A 24,964-nucleotide genomic window follows, 5' to 3' on the forward strand; every position below is an offset into this window, starting at 1 on the left:
CCCAGGGCCTCTCCAAAACTATAGGCATTTTGGCCCAACATTGTTCTCCATCTCTCGCCCTTTTTCCTAGGTAGCAGGTATCAAAGGGATATTCCTGGCAAACAAGAAGGTGGATGACCAAGTGAAGACCTACATCACTTACAACAAGGGCAGGGATTGGCGCCTCCTGCAAGCTCCAGACGTGGACCTGAGAGGAAGCCCAGTACACTGCCTGCTGGTCAGTCCCCCGGTCTCATGTGAGACCACAGGGCAGGCTGGTTACCTGGGGATGCTCCAACGGGGGCTTTCTTCCATCAAGGAGGGCTTAGGATCTTTTCTGGTGCTGAGCAGGGATGGCCTACAGGTCCCAGGGCACTGACCTGTGGACTCAGACTGCCATATCACTTGGATGGCAAGTTCAGTTGAATTCCACAAACCTTTACTGAGAATATACTATGTGCTCCAACTCCTAGGAAGATAAAGAAACATCTTTATCTTTCTTATCTAAAGAAAGAGCCTGTGCCCAAGGGTCCCAGACAGAGCTCAGCAGTGGTAAATACCTATTAGCTGATGCTGGTACAGTGCTTGATGATAAGTGCCTGATGGTGGGCAAGGTAAGCAACATTTGCCTTGGAAGCCCAAGGAATGTCAGGCTGGTATGTCCACACGGGACAGAGTTAATCTCTCAGCATTCCCAGGGTTCCAGCTGTATGGAATATTGGGGTAGGCACCATGGAGGTGCAACTCCATGTGAGGAGGGAAGACAGATAATTAACAGTGAAATTCACAACTCTCAGTGCCCTCACAAAGAGGACCTATTTGAGAAAGTTTTCTAAGGTCCCAGAAATGGTTATGTTTCCCCTTCGCAAAAAAAGTTGCCTTTTGCAACTTACTGAACATTCTAGACATTATGTTAAAAACTGGGAATATAGTGGTAAATAGGATTAACAGGGCCTTTCCCGTTTTGTAGTTTTCAGTCCAGCTCCATGCTTCTGATTTGGTGTACTAGGAAGGTCAGAGACAGGTGCCTGCCTGTATGCAAGAACTGGTCGCAGCAAGAATTTTCTTTCCCCAAACCTTACCCATGGATTCATCTTATTACCTAATTTTCTCCTTTCCCCAATTTCACAGTTCGTTTATTTTTATTTATTATATGGTGTCTATAAATCCCTAATCCTTTTCAAGAAACTCAAAAAGGGATAAATAAGTAACTGAAGAAAGAACACAAACTTATGAGTTTCAAATAATGGCTTCAAACATTTTAAGTAAAATTCAAAGTAAAATTATAAACAGGAACCAAATACGTAAAGCAGAAACAGGGACCATCTGGTTGAAGAAGAGGGTAGAGGGCCTGAGACTGTCTCACTTACTTCCCCACTTCACTGCTCCCAGTGGCCCGTTAGGGCTCCAAGAAGCAGAGCACGATGGCCAAGGCCAGTGATGGGAGAAGATCAGTGTCATCCTGTGGGAAGGAATGGTCTGGGAGGCTTCATAAGGCTGACCATGAACTGGACCTTGATGGATGGGTAGGGGTGAGGAAGAGAGGGGAAGCCTACAATTGTGACAGCAACAGGGACAGGATGGGGCCTATGAATGGTGCTCAGGGCAGCTTCTGATGTGAACATATCAGCTGCTCAGGGAGAGATGACCTGTGCCCCAAACTAAGTGAGTGGCTCACATCCAATCCTTGGTGTTTCTGGAAGCTGAACACCTGGGAGCCCCATATCTGGTGGGGCAGGGGTGCATGTCAGGAGCTTCCTGGAATGAAGCCACTTTCTCCTCCTCTATTTTAGCCCTTCTGCTCCCTGCATCTACACTTGCAGATCTCTGAAAATCCATATTCCTCAGGGAGAATCTCCAGCAAGGAGACGGCTCCAGGGCTCGTGGTGGCCACAGGTAAGGAAGACATTCCCTGGGCTTCTTCCTCACTGAGGGCTTCTGGAATATGTTACGACCTCTGTGGAATCATTTGAGCATCAGCTAAAAGCTATGGGCACTCTTCCCAGAAAACAGGCAAGATCTGTGGGACTCCAAGGCCAATCTAATCACCCAGTAAAAGAGCTCCAGACACTTGCAACTTTTGGTAAATGCAACATCTCACATGGTCACAGGGCAGTACCCTGTGCTTAGCAAGAGGCCAGGGTTCCTCTCCAAGTAAACTGATAGATCAGAAAGGTTGTTTGTAATAGGGAATTCTCACTTTAAGAAAACGTGATACATGAACTTCCTAGCTCACCAAGTATGAGTTGGGGTAGTTTTCTTTTTGCACAGAGGATTCTTTACAAAGGGTTTCACCCCAGGGCTGTTTTTAATCAGGAGGTCTCTGGTGCATGTAAAGGTTTGTTTACACATGAGTAACCCGCTTGGCTGACAGCCTGGGGGAAAGGGCAGAAAAACTCCAATTTGTATTGTTGGAAGCACTGTCCACTGAACGTCTATCAGAAATGAAGATAAAACAACTCGGAGATGAACATGGAAGTCTCTGGGGGAAAGTGCTCTGCTTAGCATGCATTTGATTTCCACATACCTTTGCAGGAATAGTTGATGGCATAAAGCAAGGCAGGCCTCTAATCTTCGAAGTTAGAGCTCTGCTATGAGGCAGCTCTTTTTCTAATGAAAGCAGATAAATTCACAGCAACTTGCTGAGATGGTTTAGTCTGTTTTCTCTCATCGACCTGAAGCTCCAGCCGCTGGCGTTACTGCTCTCGTAGACGTGACTTTCTTCTCCAAGCCTCCAGCTGTATGAACTTTTTAGCACCACCAGTGACCATCCACTCGAATCAGGTTGGCAGCTGGCATAGCCTTCTGACACCTCAGACTACTCCCCTCCGCCCGGTAGGAACTGGAGCCACCCTATTTAACGCCACTGGCTTCAGGGAGCCCAGGACAGTGAGAGGTGAGGGCAGGCTCTATTGGTGTTCTCCTGGCTGGGGGGAGTGAACCCCACACACCATCATCCATGCTGATTGGACCTCCCAGCTCTGGGACTGCTGTGCTCTCTGCCTCTCCTCAAGGCCTATAGGAGACTCTGGACTGGAGTGGAAGGAACGCTGAAAAACAGTAATCAGTTATAAACTATAAATGCTAACTGTATAGTCAGGCATGGTTCTATGTGCCTTAACCACTCTGAACGTTGGTGTTTTCATTGCCAAAGTGGGAATAATAATACCAACATAATGGAATTGGAGTATTAAATGAAGCAGTGGATTTCAAGTGTTCAGAACAGTGCCTAGGACGTATCGAATACTCAGTACATGTCACCTATTACCATTGTTAATGTTATAGAAATTGAGAACTGCTCTTCTTACACCAGGAGAATATGGTTTGCACATCTCCTTCAAGAGAATCCATAAATAATATGCGTTCACTCTGCATTCACGGAATGAATGAACGCACTCAGGACCCCTGTAGTCCTGCTTGCCAAGCTGACCTCTGACACTTACGAGCCTTATGCATTTGGCTTAGTTCCTTAACCTCAGAGCTTCATTTTCCTCATCTGCAAATGAAGTTGTTTTTGGTTTTTTTGTTCCCTGCTTTGTGAGTGTGTTGTAAGAATTAGAGAGAATTAGAGATGGAAGATCCCGCTGAGGGCTCAGAGCATAGTCAGGTAGGTTAGTTGTGGTTGTTACTACCTGAGGCCATCACGTGCCTCGAAATTACTCTAGTGCTAAGTCTTTGTAAGCTAACAGACACATAGACATTAAGGATTGGATTCTGAAACTTTCTTGTCCATATACATGAGAATTTACTAGTTCCTTTTCTCTCCCTTTGTCACTCTTGTAACTGGAAGGCTGTTCGCTATCGGGAGAATAATTATGAAGTTATCCTAGGATGGCTTCATTGGCCTGAATGGAGCCTGTCTCTCCAGGATCCTTTTCCATGCATTTCACCTGCCTTCAGGTGTCAGCGATCCTGGCCTCTCTCCTCTCCGCTCCTCACTGCGTCCTCCCACCTCTCACTGAGATGAGGGCTCCCGGAAGCTGTGGGGATGACAGGACATCCCCTGTGCTGTCCCTGTTTGAGGCTCCTGGTGAGGCCACATCTCACGAGGCAGATGGAATTCCAGTCTGGAGAGTCTGCCAATTGCTTTTAGCCATGAGAAGCGCTAGGGTCGGGCTTCCCTGGTGGCGCAGTGGTTGAGAGGCCGCCTGCCGATGCAGGGGACGTGGGTTCGTGCTCCGGGCCGGGAAGATCCCACATGCCGCAGAGCGGCTGGGCCTGTGAGCCATGGCCGCTGAGCCTGCGCGTCCGGAGCCTGTGCTCCGCAACGGGAGAGGCCACAGCAGTGAGAGGCCCGCGTACCGCAAAAAAAAAAAAAAAAAAAGCAGCGCTAGGGTTCTTACTATCCTTACCACTGTGGTTTCAAGCTAGTCGTCGAGGCCTCACATCCTCCCAGGGCCTTAAGGTGTGCAAAGCACTTTCCTAGCCTTGATCGCACAACGGCCCTATGATGTGGAAAAGGCGATTACTCTTGTCCTCGATTTACACCTGAAGGATGGAGGGCAGGGGGCAGGTGTTGTGCCCTCACTCACACTCCCTCTGGCTCCAAGTCTAGTCTGTCCAGTAGCCATTCAGCCAGACCTAGCCCTGAGTCTCTTCACATGCCCGCTCCACAGCTACCCCAGGCTCCCTGCCGTGCTTCCTGTACATTCTGAATGCTCGTACCCTTGTGCTGTCCCCTCCATGGAGATGCTTCCCTTTCCTGCAGTGGCTTGCGCACTGTCTGCTTCCCCCTGCACTTACACCCTCAGTGGGCATCAGTGGTGGTGAGAGAAGCATCTCTAACCCCAGAGGATGTTAAAAGTTTCTCTCTGTCTCTCTCTCTCTCTCTCTCTCGGTCTCTCTCTCTTAGTCTGTCTCTCTCTTTCTTTCTTTCCTTTACACATGTCTAACTAAGGAGCAGAGAAAGGTAGCCCTGGGAGGATATAGGGCTTAAAAGTGTGTTGTTTGCACATGCCCAAAAGGGCAGTGGCACCTCTGTGATTTCCAAGCTAAGGTGTTGCTGAGAGGAGCTCCCCGTTTTCCATCCCTCTCCCCATTTCTCCCTCCTATCACATCACTTCACACCAGCTACCTCTCCCTCCAATCTGGCTAGAGGCCACCTTGGGAAGCCCCGCTACAGTTCTGCTTTAGCCAGTGAGGCACATTATTCAGATCTTTCTTCTCTGACGCCATAACCCTGACTCTCCCTATCAGAGATTTCCTCCCCACAGGTCCACTTAGGGACTGAACATGTTCAAAGATCGAATCATCCTGGACCCCTCTCCTCTGTCCTTTCCTCTGGGAACTTTCTAGTTCCTGTGGTCAGCAGCATTTGTTTCAGGGGTCCTTTCAATTGACCCAAGATACTTCCAAAACAGTCTTCACTGGGAGCCTTGGATTCTCACCACCACCACACCTCCAAAATCAATCTGGGTCAAGCTTTGAAAGAGAGGCTTAAGATGTAGGCAGAACCGGCTCCTGAAGAGGGCAAGAGGTGATGAGACAGAGCCTGAGAAGCCATGACAGGGCTGGCAGATTCCAGCTCTAGGGGGACTTTATACCCGCTTCCCCCTCTCTCTGCCACCCTTGGTAGACGTTACTAATAGATCACCGAACTCTATTCTGTTGAAACCAAATATGGCTTCAGGATCCTTCTTAGCACAATGTCCCAGGCAGCCATCATTAAAAGACTCAAGTTGACATTTTCTGCCCCGTCCCTCTTTTCTTTCTTCATCTGTGTCTTCTAAAACCTGGATCTGAAGAGTGGAATTCCAAATTCCAGACACATCTGAGAGCTGCTCACCGTGCCTGTCCCCACCCCACTGATACTGACTGCCTGAGCCCTGAGCCCCAGGGGTATTTTTGGAAGCCTGAGTGTCAAAACAAGTTGGCTAGCGGTGTGCTCCCTGATGCCGATGGGAGCTTGACAAGCTGTAGCCTCCCTTGAAATTCTCATCTTGAAGCATTAAATGTCAGCAGCTCCATTAACATTTTCATTATTGCATTTTTATTGTGCTCTTATTTAGGCTACTGATGTGAAGGGAGCTAACATTCCCTTCATGCTATTTTTAAAGAAAACATATCAGCCTCAGTGGTAAATTCTTACATGTTTAGGGTACTTTTCCTGCTTCTTAAGACCCCCCCAAATGCACATCAACATCAGAACATGATTCATTCACTTTTTTACTCATTCATTTGTTGCACAGTTACTTATCGAGCAACTCACTTCTAAGTTTGGGGCACTGTTCTGGGCTCAGGGGCTGTGTGGGCAAACTTGGGCAATACAGATAGACTAGGAGATCTTAACCACTTTCTTTTTTTTTTTGCGGTACGCGGGCCTCTCACTGTCGTGGCCTCTCCCGTTGCGGAGCACAGGCTCCGGACGCGCAGGCTTAGCGGCCATGGCTCACGGGCCCAGCCGCTCCGCGGCATGTGGGATCTTCCCGGCCCGGGGCACGAACCCGCATCCCCTGCATCGGCAGGCAGACTCTCAACCACTGCGCCACCAGGGAAGCCCGACCACTTTCTTGTTTTTAATAAACATAACCACAAGGTGATGAAGTATTAATACAAGGAGAAGAAAAAGAAGGGGAGAGAAAGAAACGGTGTGAAGGGATAAAGTGTAGTCAGGCTGGGCCTAAACCAGGTGACTTCTCCTGCCATGCTGGATGGCCATGGTCTGCTGAATATTGTCATATTCTTTTGGGCGCTGGATAATTTTCGTTACATAGTCTATACTAATGGATTACTCAACTGTCTATACTAATGGATTACTCAACTGCCTGGCACTCAAGAAACATATTGGCAAGTTTACTTGGAAACACACACACACACACACACACACACACACTCACACACTCACACACACACCAGTTTTTCACAGGCTAAAGTTATACATGAGGAGGAAGTTGTTCCTAGAGGCAGCATGATAGTTGACTCTTCTCTTTGCCACCATCAAGATTAATTTTCAAGAGATTAATGGTATGAATGAGTAGTTCAAGAGGTCCGAGCTTATCCATATTTGGTCTTTGAGTGTTACCATTTAAAGATGCATCCCTGTCATATTATTTATTTATTCATTTTTTTTCCCGTGTTAGGTTATCTTCCTGCTGGGTTTTTGATATGGCATCAAAGACAGACTGTACGAATCTATTCTAAAAATAACTTGGAAAATCTTTACTCTCTGCTACCCCTTCACCCAAGCCCAAGCGCACGTCATCTGTAAACCGCCTGACAATTTCAAATGATCTGCTTCTGTTTCAGGCAACATTGGCGCAGAGCTCTCATATACTGATATCAACGTGTTCATCTCTTCCGATGGGGGCAACACGTGGAGACAGGTAACTGGGAGATTCGGGGGCAGGGAGGAGCCATTTAGGGCAAGTTCTGCCAACATCTTTCTTATAGATTCTCAGGCTTGTTATGACTTTTTGGGTGCAAAAAAACTGAAGCAGCTCTTCTATTTGGTCAATGTAGCTGGCAGATTAGATGGGCAATGGGAAGAGCTGGGCAGGGCATAAGAAAAACTGGGATTTTCCCAATTTGTTCATTCTTTCATTCAGCAACATGTATGGGACAGACCAGATGCGAATTACCGTGCCGGTGTGAGTAGATGCAGCCAATAAAACAGTTTCTATCGTTAATGTGCCACGGGGTCTTGGCAAGTAGGTGTCTTTACGTTTCTGGGTCTGTTTCTTTATCTACAAGAGGAAGGCGGTGGAATGCTAAGACCAGCAAAGCCGTGGAAGTCTGTGATGGCTTCAGTATTACGTAGGCCCATGTTTTATTAAGTATGAGGCAGCTTAATAGTTACATGACCTCATGAAAAATTAATTCAGTTTTACAAACTTCTTCTTGCAGCACTGTCCAATAGAGCTTTGAACAGTGATGGAAATGTTCTGCATCTATACCGTCCCATGTGGCTAGTGAACACTTGCAGTGTGGCTAGTGTGACAGAGGAACCGAATGTTTTATTTTAATCAATTTAAATTTAAATTGTCTCATGTGGCTACTAGATTGGACAACACAGATTTATACAATGTCAACTGGGTGTCAGGTATAGACCTGAGGAGGCAGTTGAATACTTTGCAGTCCCTTTCCTCGTGGAGCTCAGAATTAAGCAGAGGAGACAGGTTCATAAATAACTAACTGTAGTTTAGAGCGGTTGCGTTATTTTAGTGGCATTATTTGCTTGCGGAGAAGAAGGAGGGATTGATTCTCCTTGGGGGAACTGGGAAAGCCTTCACAAGAAGAGGTGACATTTTACTAAGTCTTAAAGGTGAGAAGGTTTCTATCTGAGGAAGACGAAGAGCACTAAACGTCTTCGTGATGAAGGTGAAGCCACCATCTGAAATCTACTTGCACAAGCTTCTGTTTGGGTCCCTTAGTGAAGATTATCATCTCCATCACCAACATTATCATCGCCACCCCCATTGCCACCACTGTCACTACTACCACCCTCAAAAAATAAATTACCCAGGACCTACTAGACACAAGTCCTGTATTAACTACTGTAAGGCCTGCAACAAAGAATAAGTTAAGATTCCTGCCCACAAGGGGATCAGGTAGATGAGGAACAGACATATAAAATAAGAACATACCTTAAAAATATAAGATACTCTCTTACAAGTGCCGAATGGGGTAGCAACTGGAATGTAAACTCTTCTGGTCTAGCAGCTCCCAACAGACAAACCATTGTCCCTCCAACACAAGAAATAGCTCACCTGGCCAGGTGGCCACGGTTACATTCTTTCCTTATGTTGTCACCAGTTTGGTTTTCTTTTCTCTTTTCCCAAACAACTTAGGATTCCAGCTTCCACTACATTGCTGGACAGGGCAAGAGTTAGCCGTGGCCAGAATGATACAACAGAGAGGAAAGTGTGAAGAAAATAACTTCTCTCTCCTCCTCAGTGCCAAGAATCTTCCTGTAGTCCTTACCCTCAGACTTCAGTCCAGTGTTTCTGTTACGTGGCTTTGAGCTCTGGAGAGAAAAACTAGCATTACGGGCTCAGAGTCTGTGTTTATATCTGACATATAAATGAATATCCCTTAAGTCTTTCGTGCATTAAGGCTCACCATTAGTGTGGGCATTTAAAGGCAAATATGAGAAATAAAACCAATTGAAAGGTTTAGGCCTGAGAGTCCATTTACTTTCCTCTGTGGTGTTCCCTAGGACATGTTTATAGGAGACACCACTCCTATTCTCTCCCTTTTAAGTCTACTTATACTCTCTTACCCCTTCTAGTACTTCTCACTTAACCCACCACCCCAACCTCTCCATCCAGGCTGTAAGAGCCACCATTAGTGGTTAAGAGCTAGAGGAGGTCTCCAGTTCCACTTTCATCTAGATGATCTAGAGGAGAGAACTGGTTCTCCGGTGGAGAAGTATTCTTTCTGTCTTAGGTTGGAGACTTAAAAGTCATAAACTGTAGAAGTGTTGCTATATGTGGGGTTAGGTCTAAACTAAGGCTCTGAGACTTGCATCATGGCAGGTGCCTAGTAAATGCCTGTGTAGATGGATGGATGGATCACTGAATGAGTGAATGAGTGAGTGGATGGGTGAATAGGTAATGGACAAATAAACCAAAGAATCAGTAACTCTGGGTCCAAGGAAGCATGGTGTCCTAGTGAGCATTTAGAGTGAGGATGCCCTAGCACTAAACTTAAGTCTTTCTCCAACTTGCATGGGAACTTAGGAGGTGGTGGCGAAGTCTGAGAACTCAGTCATCACGTCGATCATAATGTCTCCAGGTCTAAAAGGAATTGTCCTTTAAGTTCATAGATAATTTATAAACATTATAAATGTTTATAAGACACCATTTATAAATTAGCAAACGTCTCATTTGAAAAGATGAGAAAGACACAGGCCATTTATAAATTAGCAAACGTCTCATTTGAAAAGATGAGAAAGAGAAAGCTGAGTAGCCAGTTACTCAGATGAAAAGAGGAGAAGTTTCTGAAGTCATATTTTCCATTGAGTTATCTAGTTGAGCATGCGTCTTGTTGCCTGAACCTCTGGTGGCACACTGGCTCACAGTACTGGGGAAAGAGCCCTGGAAATGCCACTTGAGTAGCCGAGGGACAATTGTTTGTTCTCTACAAGCCCATTTCCTCATCTATTAAATGGGGATGACATTACTTGCCAAACTTCCTGATAGGGTTGTTGGCAGGGGCGGAATCTAGATGAAACAATATATGTGAAAAACTTTGTAAACTGTCAAGCACTATGCAAATGTAAGACGTTGCTATGATTGTTATTGTTGTTGTTGTTCCAGATCTTTGATGAAGAGTACAATGTCTGGTTCCTAGACTGGGGTGGCGTCCTCGTGGCCATGAAACACACACCTCTGCCAGTCAGGCATTTGTGGTAAGGACAGCTCCCTACCCTATTAATGAGCAACGTTTTAGTGGAAAAGGTTGGGACAAGTTATTCTGCATGATTTTCTACCCATTGTACCCATTTCTTCATCCATTTCTTTATCCATCCATCCATTTGATGTACATTACATCATCCAACTCTTTGGTAACAGTAGCAGACCAGATGATTTAGATGGGGAAGTATAATGAATACAGTGGGGTGGTAGGAATGGGTGCTCAGATGAGCCAGAAATGATCAGGAAGGGCCTTCAAGTTCAAGCAGTCAAGATTAACAGTCCAAAATACAGGAGCTGGACATTGCTGTAAGAAGAGGGTTAGGTGCATGTAGCAATACTAAGTTCAGTTCTAGACCAGTTGAAGTTGAGATATCTAGGAACATTCAAGCAGAGATGAAGATCAGTTGTCAGATACATTCGTCTGAAGGTCAGGAGAGAGGTCTGGGATGACACTTTAGATTTGGAGTCACTAGCCGTTAGGTGGTAGTTAAAGCCATGTCAGTAGGCTGCACGCCTCATGAAAGTGGGTACAAAAAGGAGAAAACAGGGACTCCTGTGGAATACTGTTGAATACCAGCATGCAGAGCAGAGGAAGAAATTATAGGAGAGGCTAAGGAGAAATAGCCAAAAAAGATAAAAACACAGGAGAAATGTTTTCATGGATGCTGAAGGAAGGGGTGATCAATAGCACCAAATTCTATAATCAGAATAGATTTTACGGAGTGAAAAACAATCTAGAATTAAGCAATGTAAGAGGTCATTGGTGATCTTTGTTAGGGTAGATTCACAAGAGAGGTGGGGTTGAAAGGTAGAGTGCAGTATATGAATGAGTAGATGAATGAATGACAAAGAATGAAGTAAAGTAGAGACAATGTAGATAATCCTTCCCAAGAAAGTAGATTATGGAATGCAGTTGAGTGTATGTATGTAAGACCCTCCAGGGAAGACAAAGAGTTGAGTGAGAATATATTATGATGATGATGATGTTTTTGTTTTTGGCAGAGGATGGATAAGTATCGTGTATGTTTATATCCTGAAGGGAAAGAATTTCAGCCTTCAAATTCAGCAGAATGAACATTTGAAAGAGTGAATGTTTGGTAGTAGAGGGAATGCTATCTAGAATACAGTTGTTGGGATTCACCATGGGCTGGAAGATGGATGCTGGCATAACTCGCAGGCCCTTGATTTTGGGAGACTAACCCTTTCAGAGTAAGAGTTTTACTTAGAAGTATCAGTTTGTAATCAGGAAAAGAAAAAATCAGCTTAGGATCCCCAGGTACCAAATTCAAGCTTCAGCCACCTTGGCAAGGATTTAAAGTTTCTCTTAGTTTGGCCAATTATTAAGTTAAAGCCCTTTGTAGAAAAAAAACAAAACACACACACACAAACAGTGCCCTGCCAACTCAAGCATGAGCTTGAAGAAGTTCCTAATGTAATTGTTTATCATCCTTTTACTACTGCTTTTATAATTTTTGGGTAGTATCAGAAGAGTGGAATTACTTGATAGTAATGATAGTCAGCATTTACTCAGGGATTATTAAATTCCAGGCACTGTTCTAGGCCCTTTCCATGAATTACCTAAGTTCCTTCTTGAAACCACCCTATGCATTTTCCTGTGGGTACTCTTTTTATCGTAGCATTAAAATGCAGACATGCCAAATACTTTGCTCAGAGCTACACAGCTAGTACCTTGCAGCACCAAGTTGGGTTTCTATCATGGATGCTCGTCTCTTTTACCTGCCAATTTTCCAGATACTTTAATGAGTACACGGAGGCTTATCACATGGTCTCTGTCCTCTGGGAGATCATAGTCAAGATAAGGAACTTAGACAGTCCAAGCAGTGTCTACGAAAGGATGCTGACTGTGTGCATTGCTGGAATCCTGAGGCCGGATAGAGCCCCCCACCCCCACCCCGCGGGTGTGTGAGGGGGTCTTTGTGCAGCAGGTGATGTGAGGGCTGATCCTTGATAAAAGGATTCCAGGAGTAGGAGAAGTGATGGGAGGAAAGCCAAGGGAAGGGAAAACTCTGACGAAGCCTGGAATTCAGGAGATGTAGGGAGTACTCAGAAGACTGTGTGTGGTTGGAATCAAGCATGTGAGTAATGGTGGGTAGGCCTCAGAAGAACTTAAACGCCAGTTTAAGGGCTTCAGGTTGAATCTGTAGATAATTCCTTTTTTTTTTTTTTTTTTACATCTTTATTGGAGTATAATTGCTTTACAATGGTGTGTTAGTTTCTGCTTTATAACAAAGTGCATCAGTTATACATATACATATGTTCCCATATCTCTTCCCTCTTGCGTCTCCCTCCCTCCCACCCTCCCTTTATGTAGGTAATTCCTTCTACTACCGAGACCTCTCTCTCTGTGGTGAGAAGAGTTCTCTCTATTGAGGACTGAGTAGGACTTATACACTCAGGGAGGGCAGCTTGACTCTTAAGACAAGTTTGTTGTTTTTTAACCAAGAAAAGTAACATTCCTTAGTCGTTATCATTGTGTTCTAAGCACCTCTATCTAAATCTCAATGGCATAATTGATAAATGCCCTGCAGACAGATACAGCTGGCAGATTTCCTCCCCTTAAGTCCTGGGAGAAGAGGGTGGCAATCCCATCTTACCCTTGACTGTCACCCTCCTGCTCTCTCTCCTTCATGTGGTAGGGACTTAGCGCTCACTTCGTGGTTGAATTTTAGAGACTTTTACACAAAAGTTGCCTTGTCCTAAGGAAAACAGGAGTTTGCTATTGTTGTTATTTCTTTTTGGTGACAGGAGAGGAGAGTACATTTGGCATGGAGCAGAGGAATAGAGAAAGTTTTGGCTTTGGCGAATCTTAGCATCCTTACATCTTGAGCATTCAGTCTGTTCTGCAGTGGTTTCTCTCCAGAGGCCTGATCACTTCTAGAAGGAGTACTTGTCTAGTCTGGAGGGAAACCATCCAAGTTGGGAAAATCAGTATTCACTCAGAGATATGTAAGTAGGATCAAATCCTGCCTTTCAAAGGCATTAATACAAAGTTTGAGTTTCCCCTTATTCCATGAAATATCTCTTTTGTTGGTAAAAAATATTTATTGAGCTCAGAAAAAGAGCTGCCTCCCATTGAATTTCCTCTTATAATAGTCATGCTAATACTACCCTCCATTTGTTCACCTACTTCAAGTTACAAAGGATTCGAGATGATTTTTCAAACTAAGCTTTGGAAATAGAATTTTCTCCATTTAAAGGATGTTGATGCTGTCATTTCTCATAAACGCTACAAATGCTTCCCTGAACTTAGATACCCCCCATGACTTCTGCTTACTTGCCTGTCTCTGAATGCCCTTCTCCAAAATAGTCCCTGTGACCGTTACGTGCCAGCTACTGAGTGTGTGTGCTAGCAAACAACAGTGGCACTTAACTCATTCAGGAATTCTTATTTTTTTAAATTTTATTATTTTTTAAACATCTTTATTGGAATATAATTGCTTTACATTGTTGTGTTAGTTGCTGCTGTATAACAGAGTGGATCAGCTATACGTATACATATATCCCCATATCCCCTCCGTCTTGCATCTCCCTCCCACCCTCCCTATCCCACCCCTCTAGGTGGTCACAAAGCACCGAGCTGATCTCCCTGTGCATTTTGTGCTCATCTTTCGAGGCTAAGTAAGTGTTCTGTAGGGGCCTGACCTTATCATGATCATCAATGTTTCCTTATAAACTTCTTGACTAATTTTGTCTCTGGCTGGCTTATGAATTGCAAGCTTGTGAAACTCAAATGCAGTTTCTTCATCACCAGTAGCTTCTAATTAAGTTACAACCCTCAGGGTAAACACAGAGCTCATTTGAAGTGGAAGAAAGGTTAAGTGATCAGTTCATTGTTCCTTTCTGTAGTAGGTCTCAGACTCACCAACGTTATTTTGGCAGCATATACAAATGTATATATATTTGCATAGGAAAGAGATACTGGCCTACCCACTCTCCCCCAAGGGTATAGTGGCTCTCAAATTTAAATAATAGCTACATCGCCTTTCAGAGAAAATGAGAATCATAATTGAAAAGCTGGGGAAACGTTAGCTAGGCTAACAAGGCATGCTGTTTCCTATAAATTGAAGTGATAGGTAGCTAGATATGCATGAAGACAAAACAGCATACAAATGAACCCATCCATTTGTGACCGTGTACATTTAGATGCATTGAGATTAGAACCTAAGTGCTATTTCAGGGAAGCCCTCCATCCAGTACTACCAGTATTACCTTTGTACCTTAGAAGCATTAGAGTGAAATGAACAATGGCGCCCCATGGAATGCAGTGTTGTAATGAAAACTCACAATAGACAGAGCTACTCACGGGAGGGTGAACTGGGGTCCTACTGTTTGCTTAGCCCTGACAAGCTGTCAGTGTCTCCTTTCAAAGGGAGGTTCTTGGAAACTAAAACCAACATCACCTGGCCGTTCTTGTTCCTTTGCTCTTCTGTAAATGGTGGTGAACACTGGCATTCTGTTCATAGAAACATTCACATGAAAACAATAGTTCCAGCCAATATGTGCCTCTGAGAGGCGAAAGTGCATGTGCTACTCTGAAGGACTTCTGTGTGGCTACAATGCCATCACCTCATGCAGTTGGGATAATAAAAAATAGAGCAGTGCACCTCACCAAAAGGACGAACATTGATCCTCATTGGCCATTATAACTCTATTTCTGTGCTAGAGTGTTCCGGGGAGGACTCTGATTGTTCTTGGAAGATTCTATTCCTTTTACTGGCTCTTACCTCAATATTATAAAGTCATCAATTCATGGAGTAAGGAAGAGTCTTGGAGTCTAGTCTAGTTTCACACATACTACAGCAGATACCTCCGTGACACCTAAGAGTGACACCCCACTTCACCAGGACGGCACAGAGCTGACCAATTTGAGTGAGTTTCCACCCTGTATGTTGGCTTTAGTTGTTAGGAAGATTGTTTTGTGCTGAGCAGTAACGAATCTGCTTGTAATTTCTGTCCATCAGTCCTTGTTCTGCTGCCCAGACCTGTGCAGAGTAAGTCAGCTCCAGAAATGCATGCGATTTTTAGAGTCCTACACCTATAAAGGACCTCAAGAGATGGCTGTGTCTAGGCTTTCTAAGTTCTGGGAAATGATCAGATACACAGTTCAAGACAGATTGCATGCATTCACTTATTTCTCACATATTCATTGAGCCTATGCTATTTATCCAGCACTGGTAGAGGGGCTGGGATATACCAAAGGACAAGACAAAGTACTTGGGAGCTTGCATTCTTGTTCAAATATTTGACTTTCCTTTTTAGAACAATTATGAGAATAGAAATCTTTTTTTACCTTATTCTATCTGTATTGTTTAATTGATATTTTCATGCATCTATCCACATTCTCTCTGATTTCATTCGCAGATGTTACCCCTTTTCAGTAGGCCAACAGTAGCTCGAGATTGTTGAACTGTTTTGTGTGTTGAACTATTTGGAAGCTTTCTTACTAAAAAAGTTAAAAGTAAATGATTCAGCTCTTATTCTTCTTTCCCCTAAGCTATCTTCAGATCATATAACCTGTTTCTAGAACAACTTGTTTCTTACTTTTAATCACATTGATTGTCAGTTTTCTACAATGATTGGAACTGAACATAGTATTGAGGACCTGGTGGAAGGATAACTTCTTTTATTATTCATGCTCCCTGTCTGTGAACACACGCTAGACTCAGTGCCTTTGATTATCACAATAGGGACACTGCTGGAATATATTTACCTTGTGATTAACAATCACCTCAGCTTTGTTTTGTTTTTTTTTTCAGCTTGAGCTTCTCATTAGTTACTCTTTTTCCTTTCTCTGCGGTGGGGCTCTTTGTTTTTTCATTTTAATGAAGCATTCTGCTTTAAGTTGGTCCTCTCCTATACGTGACTGCCAAATCTACATCCCTGGCTTTGATCTGCCTCCAGAAATCCAGATCCATCCATCCAAAGGTCCTCTTGACAGTGTTACAACACGGAAATCCAAAAAGCATCTCAACCTTGACGTGGACCAAACAGAAACAAACAAATAAACAAAAAGCTTTGCTTCTCCTGTTCTTTACATTTCCCTTTCCCAGTTGCTTAACCCCCCAAAACCATGCTGTCTGTGACTTCTCTCTTTTGTTCAAGCAAAATCCTATTGACTTCATCTGGAAAAATAGCCTAAAAATCTTATTGACTTTACGTGTAAAAATATCCTCAACCTTTCGTCCCTTTCTATGTCCACTATTAAAACCATTATCCAAGCCCCTTCTCTTACTTGGTCTCTTATAATTGCCATGCGTCCCCCACCGATTCATCTCCTTGCATCAACTTTGGGGCCTGACAATCCATTCACCACAGAGAAACCATCTTGTAAAAGTTAAATCAAATCATCTCTCTCCCATTTCAGCTGGGGACAAGGTCCTTTGTAATCTGGCCCAGCCTTACTTTCTTGACTCCATTTCCTCCTATTAATCCCTTTCCCACTAATCTACAACCACCAACCATCTTTCTGTCCTTCCCATACAGCAACTTCATTTCACACCAAGTTTGCCCTCCAGAATGGTTCTCACCTTGATCTTTGCATAACAAATTCCTTACTATCATTCAGATCTCAGTTTAAATGTCACCTCCTCAGAGAGGAAAACTTTCTTAAATTTTCAATACAAAGTAGCTTCACTCGCTCTCTATCATATCCCTCTATTTGAACTGTCTTCATGACACTTACTTTTAACATATTTTTTTGTATCCATTTATCTCCATATTGTTTGTCTCCTCAAACTAGAACGTAAGTTCCACTAAAGCTAGGGCCTGCCCTGTCTTGTTCGTTGCTATATCCCCAGAACAGTGGCCACTGCCAACCAGGCACATGGTAGATGTCAATAAATATTTGCTAGGTGAATTCTATTTTCTTTTCGTTCTATAGTCCTGTCTTGTTACTATTTAGAAGTCAATTGTAACTTTATCCCTGTCTCCCTGAGTACTGGCAGTCTTATCAATTTCAATTTCACCTGTCAGCCTAATAAGGGCTTCCCTAGTCCTTTGTCTTGGCCATTAATAAGCTATTGAATAGAGGAGGAGAAGGTGGGTCCCGTGGGGTTACCATTCAATACAGTTACTTCAGAACATCTAAAAACTCCTAGTCATCTGAAAGAATAGCTCTCACAAATGACAGACCCAAGTTTCTGATACTCAAGAGATTAAATTTTATAATGTACTTTTTTGGAGTTTCTTTGGGAGTTTTGTTTTGGTTTTAATAATTATCTCAGCATGAAATATTCGGGTGTTAGAAATTACTGTTCTCAGAAAGTCACCTGAATAGCACGAACCTGGGCTTCCTAGTAGTACGTTGACTGTAGATTATAGTCACAGCATTCATTCCTCACCCTGGCTCTGGAGAACTGTCCCCTGGCCTATGCTAATTTTATGTCATCCTTAGACTTTGGTTATTGTATATGCTAGCCTTTCCACCTGGATGTTGGCATTTCCTAGTGTTTTTGCTGATCCCATTCTTCCATCTAATCCATGCTTTTGCTCCTTCCATATGGATTCAGTTCATACAGCATGCTTTTATCTTCCACACCCTATCTCTCCACCTTGGGCTCAGTTTTTCTTTGGAGCTTACGTCTTAGAACTCAGAGCTCAGAAGGCTGTGATGGCCCCTCTGTTTCTATTACTTTGTGGTGTCTTATCTTCATGTATAAAGTAAAGATGACTGTCCTCTGCCCTGTTAATGGCAGTGGTGTGAAGGCTCCTCCTTCCCTGGGATGTGGTGGCACTCAACTGCAAGTTTTTCTGCTAATGTTAATCACTGACCTTCATCAGTAAGGAAACTCTGAGAATGAGATAAGGATGGAGGTCTTCAACCACTTTGGCTTCTTCCTATCAAGACAATAATCAATCCAAAGTCATCAAAATAAACAAACCAAAAACTAAACAAATATCTTTTTGTACCCTCTGGACTTATCAGACAGACTTAACTAGTTAGTGGCCATGACATACTTTGAAATACCTACAATTATTTTAGGAACCAGGAGGGTACATAGCATGAAAGGTAAGTCCATTCCCAGTTATGCTCTTGTTTCCACCTTTGAATGAGGAACCCATTTCCAAGAGAAGCAGTTCAGATCTGCCCGACTTCCTCTGGTTCAGCTTCAGTGATTATTTAGCCTTCAGCCTATTAAAAAAAAAAAAAAAAAAAAGGCTGAAATGGCCAAGTCCTTAAAAGTCAAGACAATATTGACTTGTCTATACATTAGATCATCGGACTATACATTAGATCTCCAAGAACTCATTCATCTTGCATAACTGAAACTTTGTACCCTTTGACCAACATCTCCTCATTTCTTCCTCCTGCCCACCCTCCACTCCCACCCCCTCAGAAACCAGCTTCATGTGGCCAATGTTTCACTATATCCCTATCTATCTATCTATCTATCTATATCAAAGCATCAAGTTATACACTTTAAATATATACAGTTTTTGTATGTCAACGATATCTCAGTAAAGTTGTTCATAAAAAGTCAAGACAGATACTGATAATTTAGGAACTCATAAAAACTTTTATAACCTCTGCCTGCTTTTTGTTTGTAGAAGTAGACCTCAGTATACCAGAAATACAAAACTTCTTATTGCATGAGACTAGTTTTTCTAGCTGGGTAAAGAGATTGACTTTGTAATTTTTTTTTTTTTTCAGTATGCGGGCCTCTCACTGCTGTGGCCTCTCTCCTTGCGGCGGCCATGGCTCACAGGCCCAGCCGCTCCGCGGCATGTGGGATCTTCCCAGACCGGGGCACGAACCCGCGTCCCCTGCATCGGCAGGCAGACTCTCAACCACTGCGCCACCAGGGAAGCCCTGACTTTCTAATTTTTAAGATCGGTTTATTTGGGAAGAGAGGATAAGATAGAGAGACAAGTAATATCCAGAGAATGGACTGAGTAGGTTGACTAGTAATGGGGACAGGGATTCACATCCAATTCATGGATGCTAGTGTAAGTAATGCTTGAAAAATTATTGGATGGATTAAAAGAGTTTCCTTAATCACTTCTTATTTTTTTATTGATATATTCATTTAACATTATATAGTACCATGTGCCAGTGTTTCTGCTAATTTTAGGAATGCAAAAGTGAACAGTATGGTCTTTGACCTCAAAAAGATCACAGTTCAGTGGGAGAGTCAGACATACCTTTTGAAACTATGTATGTAATATCAGGTAAGAAGCATTGTAATAAAGATATGTAGGCGATATGGGGGGGGTCAGACAATGCACAAGACATATGTGACCCCTGAATTCCCAAGATTTTAATGTTGAATGGAGGGATTCAAGATGAGTTAAGAAGTCATCACTTAGCACTATGATAGGTGAAGGCCTGGGTGTTGTAGGAAAATAGAGTTTCTACAGTTGAACTCAGTATCCTGTGTTGTGGAGTCAGAGAAAAATTAAGAATTAACCAGGCCAAAAGAATCACAGGGCTTCCCTGGTGGCGCAGTGGTTGAGAGTCCGCCTGCCGATGCAGGGGACGCGGGTTTGTGCCCCAGTCCGGGAAGATCCCACATGCTGCGGAGCGTCTGGGCCCGTGAGCCATGGCCGCTGAGCCTGCGCATCTGGAGCCTGTGCTCCGCAACGGGAGAGGCCACAACAGTGAGAGGCCCGCGTACCGCAAAAAAAAAAAAAAAAAAAAAAAAGAATCACAGAAAATGAAGCAAATAAAGCTGCCTTGGGGAAGGAGGAGTGTTGGGAAAAGCTTCTCAGAGGAGATGGTCTTTGGGCTTTGTCCTCCGGTTAAATCAAGGGGCGGTAGGGAACTCGATAATATCAAGAAAAGGAAGGAAGCAACTGCTCAAGATTGCTCAAATCCTCTCCACTAGCGGCATCCCTTTAAAGAGTTTCAGATGCTGTGTCCACAAAGGGCCAGACCTTCCTCTTACTGTTGGTCGAAAGATGGAACAGTGTTGCCCAGAACATCAGACACTCAATAATCGTCCCTAAAAGCCCCTTAAAGTGGCATCGGGAAGGGAAAATGATACTTCATCCATTCTGAACAAATAGGAAATGGCTGTTTTTAAGGTTTGATCTGAAAGACACACACCTCCCCTCCCATAGGGTAAACCCCACACTACTGAATTTATCTGTGTCAGAGACTCCAGAGGCTGAATTGATTGTGCTGTAAATTGAACCTCAGGTTCCATTCTGAGTACTTGAAAAATGACACTCCAGCCACTAAGCCCTCCCGCCTGGGTGGTTTTTTTCCTTCAATTCTGAGATGTTGAACGATTTCTGCAGCTCTTGGTGCTGTCTGTACCTGGGCCAGGAAATGCAGTTTTGATCAAATCTCATAATAATATAGGGAGATGTTGAAGATTAATAACTATTGATAATCCAAACTGCCAGAAAGGGAGATACAGAGGAGAATTTAATCACCTGAAAACTGGTTGCAAAATAGTGTGGTTTTATTTTCAGCTGTCTCTTCCATCTACTTGTTTCCAACCCAGGGTGAGTTTTGACGAGGGCCACTCCTGGAACAAGTACGGTTTCACTTCGGTTCCTCTTTTTGTGGATGGAGCTCTGGTGGAGGCAGGCATGGAGACCCAAATTATGACGTGAGTACTTATTTGTCTGTCAAAAGGAGCCTGGAGACCTGGGTTCTATTTCCATGGAGGCCATGGACTTTCTCCAGGGAGGCTTACACGAAAGCATTTCAGTCTCTGGACCAAAGTTTCCTCATCTGTAAGATGGACATATTTATGCAACACCCACCAATTCAAGAGGCTACTGACAGGATTAGAGAAGCTGGGCTTCCAACTGAAAAGTTAAGGTTTCTCATAAAATTAAAGTATTGTAACAAATTTCCGTTTATCCAAAACCCAAGCAAACAGAAAGCTTAAGTCTTTCGATGTGTTTTCTCTCTTTCCAAAACAGTCTAGTAAGGAACAAGGGATGGGGACAGAGGGAACAAAACAGCCAACTTACTGAATACAGGGAATGTTTTAAGGGAACCTCCTAGAGTCTGTGATATACACACACACACAGAGTTGCTGTTGTCCCATTTCAGATTAATTTGCTGTGAAAATTTTTCTACACTCCTTTACGATGAGACTAGATGGTAGAGATAGAGGTCTTAAAGCTGTAAAGAGCTCCAAAGTACTTTCTGAATATTAAAGAAGATAATAATAATTTGATGTTTTCTAAAATTATATCATAGTTTAATTCTTAAAAAGTTGATTATGCGTGTTTGTGTGCACTACTGTAGGTAGGGGGATGAGGAGGAATAGTTGTGGGAACCCTTCACCAGCAATACGAAGCCCCACCGCTCTCCACCTCCCCTACTCCCAAGAGACTGGAATATCTTGCACTTTAATTATTTGCTGGACAGAGTGAAGGGAGCCTGCTGGGCAAGATTAAGGGGAATGTGCTATACTGTGGACTTGTCACAGAAAGGCTTATAGAATGCTCCTGGGCTAGTTTGGGGGAATGCTGTCATCTTCTTACTCTAGGGGACACTGCTCTTCTCTTAACCTTTGCGTTCATTAATTTCTTTATAGTTTGAATCAATCTTTTTCTGATAGGAGACTGATGAGCTTTGCGGAGGAGGCAAATACAAGGGCGAATGGCTAATTCCTACGCTTTACTTTTTTTCCCAGAGTGATCAGTTGAAAAAGCTTTTATAACTGCAGCTCCGCAGTTTTGATCAAATGTTGTAATCTAGCCCCAGACCACTTTGCCATGCTCCTTCCCTCCACTTCCATCCTCATAACCAGAGGGCTGACCAGCCACTCCTCTGAGCTTTCAGAATGACAGAAAGAACCCAGCCATGATGGAAAATGGTGCACAAATTGGAGAAAACAAACAGAACAAATGGACAAAAGTCCAGTCCTAGGAAATTCAGCAGAAGCTCTACACAGGGGTTCCATGTCTATAGGATATGTCTGTAAAAAGAGTCTATAGGATTCCCAGTGTCCTTATTATTTAAAGAATGTTCATAACAGAAAATGTGGGTGGCTTCACAAAATGTCTTTAAAATTAGTTGGAACAAGTGCAACGAAGAGTGATTTTTAAATTATCTTCAGTTCTTTCTGAATTTTCCAAATTGCCTGTACAACCTTCTCTCTAACTTCAAGGGTGTGAACTGTGTCTTTTAAAGACTTAACGCTCATTTTTGAGCATGATCCATGTGTTAGGCACGTAGGCTCTATCGTTGGAAATTTAAAGACATGATGTCAAACCCTATGAGGCGCTGCTACAGTCTTCCCAAGGGGGATATTGTATTCGGAACTTCTCTGGGCAGTTCTGTTGTACAGTGTAAACAAGGGTTTCTGGTAGAATTTGTTCCTCAGGAAGTACAGCTTTAATTTGAGTTTTTTCAGCAATTTCTTTTTGTTCTCCTAAAATATCCTCCAAAACAGAATTGTTTCACCATCTAAATTTCTAGTTAAATGGACTCTGTTGTTGCTGTCAAGTCACTTTATTAATTAAGACTTAACACTATTGTATGCAAGTTTAGCTGTTTGAGCCATGGACAGTATTTAAGATATAGTATGTTAGTAATGCTTAGAGTCTAAAGCCTCATTGTTTGGTAGAGACACAGCAACAATATGTTGTATAAATACAAATTCTGGATGTTCAAAGGCAGTATCATAACATAAACTTTATTTCTAAAATACAAATGATTTGATAAATATGTAGATATATGCATGGTGAATATATATGCAAGTATTTGTGTGTATAGACATATGTCCGGGTATATATGTACACATAGATATACATGTATATATGGAGAGATTTAGACAACAGAGGTACAATGGGAGAGAAATCCCAAGGACCTAGGGTCCCAGCAAGACCTTCGAAAAGTTATATTATTAAACAAAACTAGCGGTACCTATGTGCCAGTTACTATTCTAGATGAGCAAATCAAGAAGAAACCCCTGTCCTCGTGGACTGCATACATTAAATAAATGTGACATACAAATGACTCTGTCATGTTACCCAGAATACTCTGCCCAGGGATTGAAATATTTTCTTAGGAATTCTAGGAAGCGTACCCCAGAATACTAGGAATACTGCCATTGTTTTTCATAAGGATCTCTGACCACGAGCTGACTTTTCCAAATGATTTCCCATCCTTCGCTTAATCACTAGATATGAAAAGAAAACCTTCCTCCATTCTGGGACTTCCTCCAATACGGCCACTAGGAAGTTTCAGGTATTGAGTTCGAAGCTCTGTAAGGTGAAGGTTCACACGTTCAAGAAGGTTGTGCAGTCTACTTGAATGAATCAAGTCAAATGTGACTGCTCATCACAATCAAATCTGACATGGCCCTAGAAGGTTGGGCAGCGAAGATACCTATGGTCCTGAAGTCAGGTCTTCCCTGTTGTTTTAGCAAAGAGACGTACTGGTCCTCCTTTTATTCTGTGTTCTCCTTACCTCATGCTGTGATTTATCCTGCGTTCTCTTGTACGAGGCCTCTCTGAACTCATTGCATGCTTCTCTTGGGCATTACTCTGAACAATAGTGCATGTACACCAATCTCTGCATGACCTGGCGTTCCCCAGCAAATTTAAAGCAACAGTTTAGATTCTGTATTCATCTAATCGTAAGTGGTAATATATATATATTTTTTCTCAGCTTTGGATGGGGTTTAGCTGGTCACATGGGTATGAGGGAGATTGACCTCAGGGCTAAACCATTTACTGAAAAGATGAGCTACTGCTTCTGTTTTTCTTTCCTCCCCAGTAAGACTCCAAGGAGTGTGGCAGAGTTTTTGTCTCCCTTCTCCTTTGCTTATCAAGATTCTTTAAATGCGAGTAAGTAGAACAGGAACTAGAATAGTGCAAAATTTTCTTATATGGGATTTGAGGCAGACAGGTATTTGTCCTTCATGGAATTAAGATGAGTTTGGAAGCAATCATCCAACCAAGTATAAACAATTCAAGCTCCCTATTTTTAACTTTTTATTAATTCAGAGTTTCTCTAGGATGAAAATGATCCAGGACTCCTTAGACAGCCAGAAGCGTAGGCCCTGGAATGATTGCCGAGAGGCAATTTCTGGCTCTGTCTTAGGTTTAAAAAGGACGTTAAAACCAAGTGGCCCACTAAGGATGACCACTGCTTTTCTCGCATGGAATAGCAATGACAAAGACTAAAGCAGGAGTTCAAATAATTTTATATACGCTTTAGGAACTTCGAGGACAGGAGGTCCATTTGGGGACAAGATTGCTTAACCTTGCCATTTAGCCAAAAACTTATTTATGATGCAGGCTATTTGATTTCTGTATCCTGCCTCTTTCTGTTAACCCTGACTCTGTAGTTCAACTGAAGTCAGAGAGAAAGAAGGGCTATAGCTCATTCACACTAAGGTTTTATTGCCTCGTTACCTTCATTTGGAGGATATAATATATATAAGTTTGTGATGGTTAACATTATGGGTCAACTTGACTGGGTCATGGCGTGCCTAGATACTTGGTCAAACGTTATTCTGGATGCTTCTGTGAAGGTGTTTTTGGACAAGATTAGCATTTAAATCAGTAGACCCAATATAGCAGATTGTTCTCCCTAATGTGGGTGGAACTCATCCAATCAGTTGAAGGCCTGGTTAGAACTAAAAGGCTAACTCTTCCCTGAGCAAGAGAGAATGCTTCTTGCCTGGCTGCATTTG

The 24,964-nt window shown here is 43.0% G+C and overlaps 1 protein-coding gene across 1 annotated transcript in view; it reads left to right on the forward strand.

Annotated features, from left to right (window-relative positions):
* The window catches only part of SORCS3 (sortilin related VPS10 domain containing receptor 3), a 583,600-nt gene that overhangs the window by 491,918 nt on the left and 66,718 nt on the right, over positions 1-24,964 (forward strand). Inside the window, exons 10-14 of the mRNA XM_027112540.1 lie at positions 71-217; positions 1,773-1,875; positions 7,225-7,301; positions 10,236-10,327; positions 20,804-20,911. Of these exons, the coding sequence (XP_026968341.1) occupies positions 71-217; positions 1,773-1,875; positions 7,225-7,301; positions 10,236-10,327; positions 20,804-20,911 (527 nt within the window). The remainder of the gene's footprint in view (positions 1-70; positions 218-1,772; positions 1,876-7,224; positions 7,302-10,235; positions 10,328-20,803; positions 20,912-24,964) is intronic.

The sequence above is a fragment of the Aethalodelphis obliquidens genome, unplaced genomic scaffold (assembly GCF_003676395.1).
Source record: "Aethalodelphis obliquidens isolate GAN/ISIS:26980383/991018 unplaced genomic scaffold, ASM367639v1 scaffold11, whole genome shotgun sequence".
Classification (NCBI taxonomy): Eukaryota; Metazoa; Chordata; class Mammalia; order Artiodactyla; family Delphinidae; genus Aethalodelphis; species Aethalodelphis obliquidens.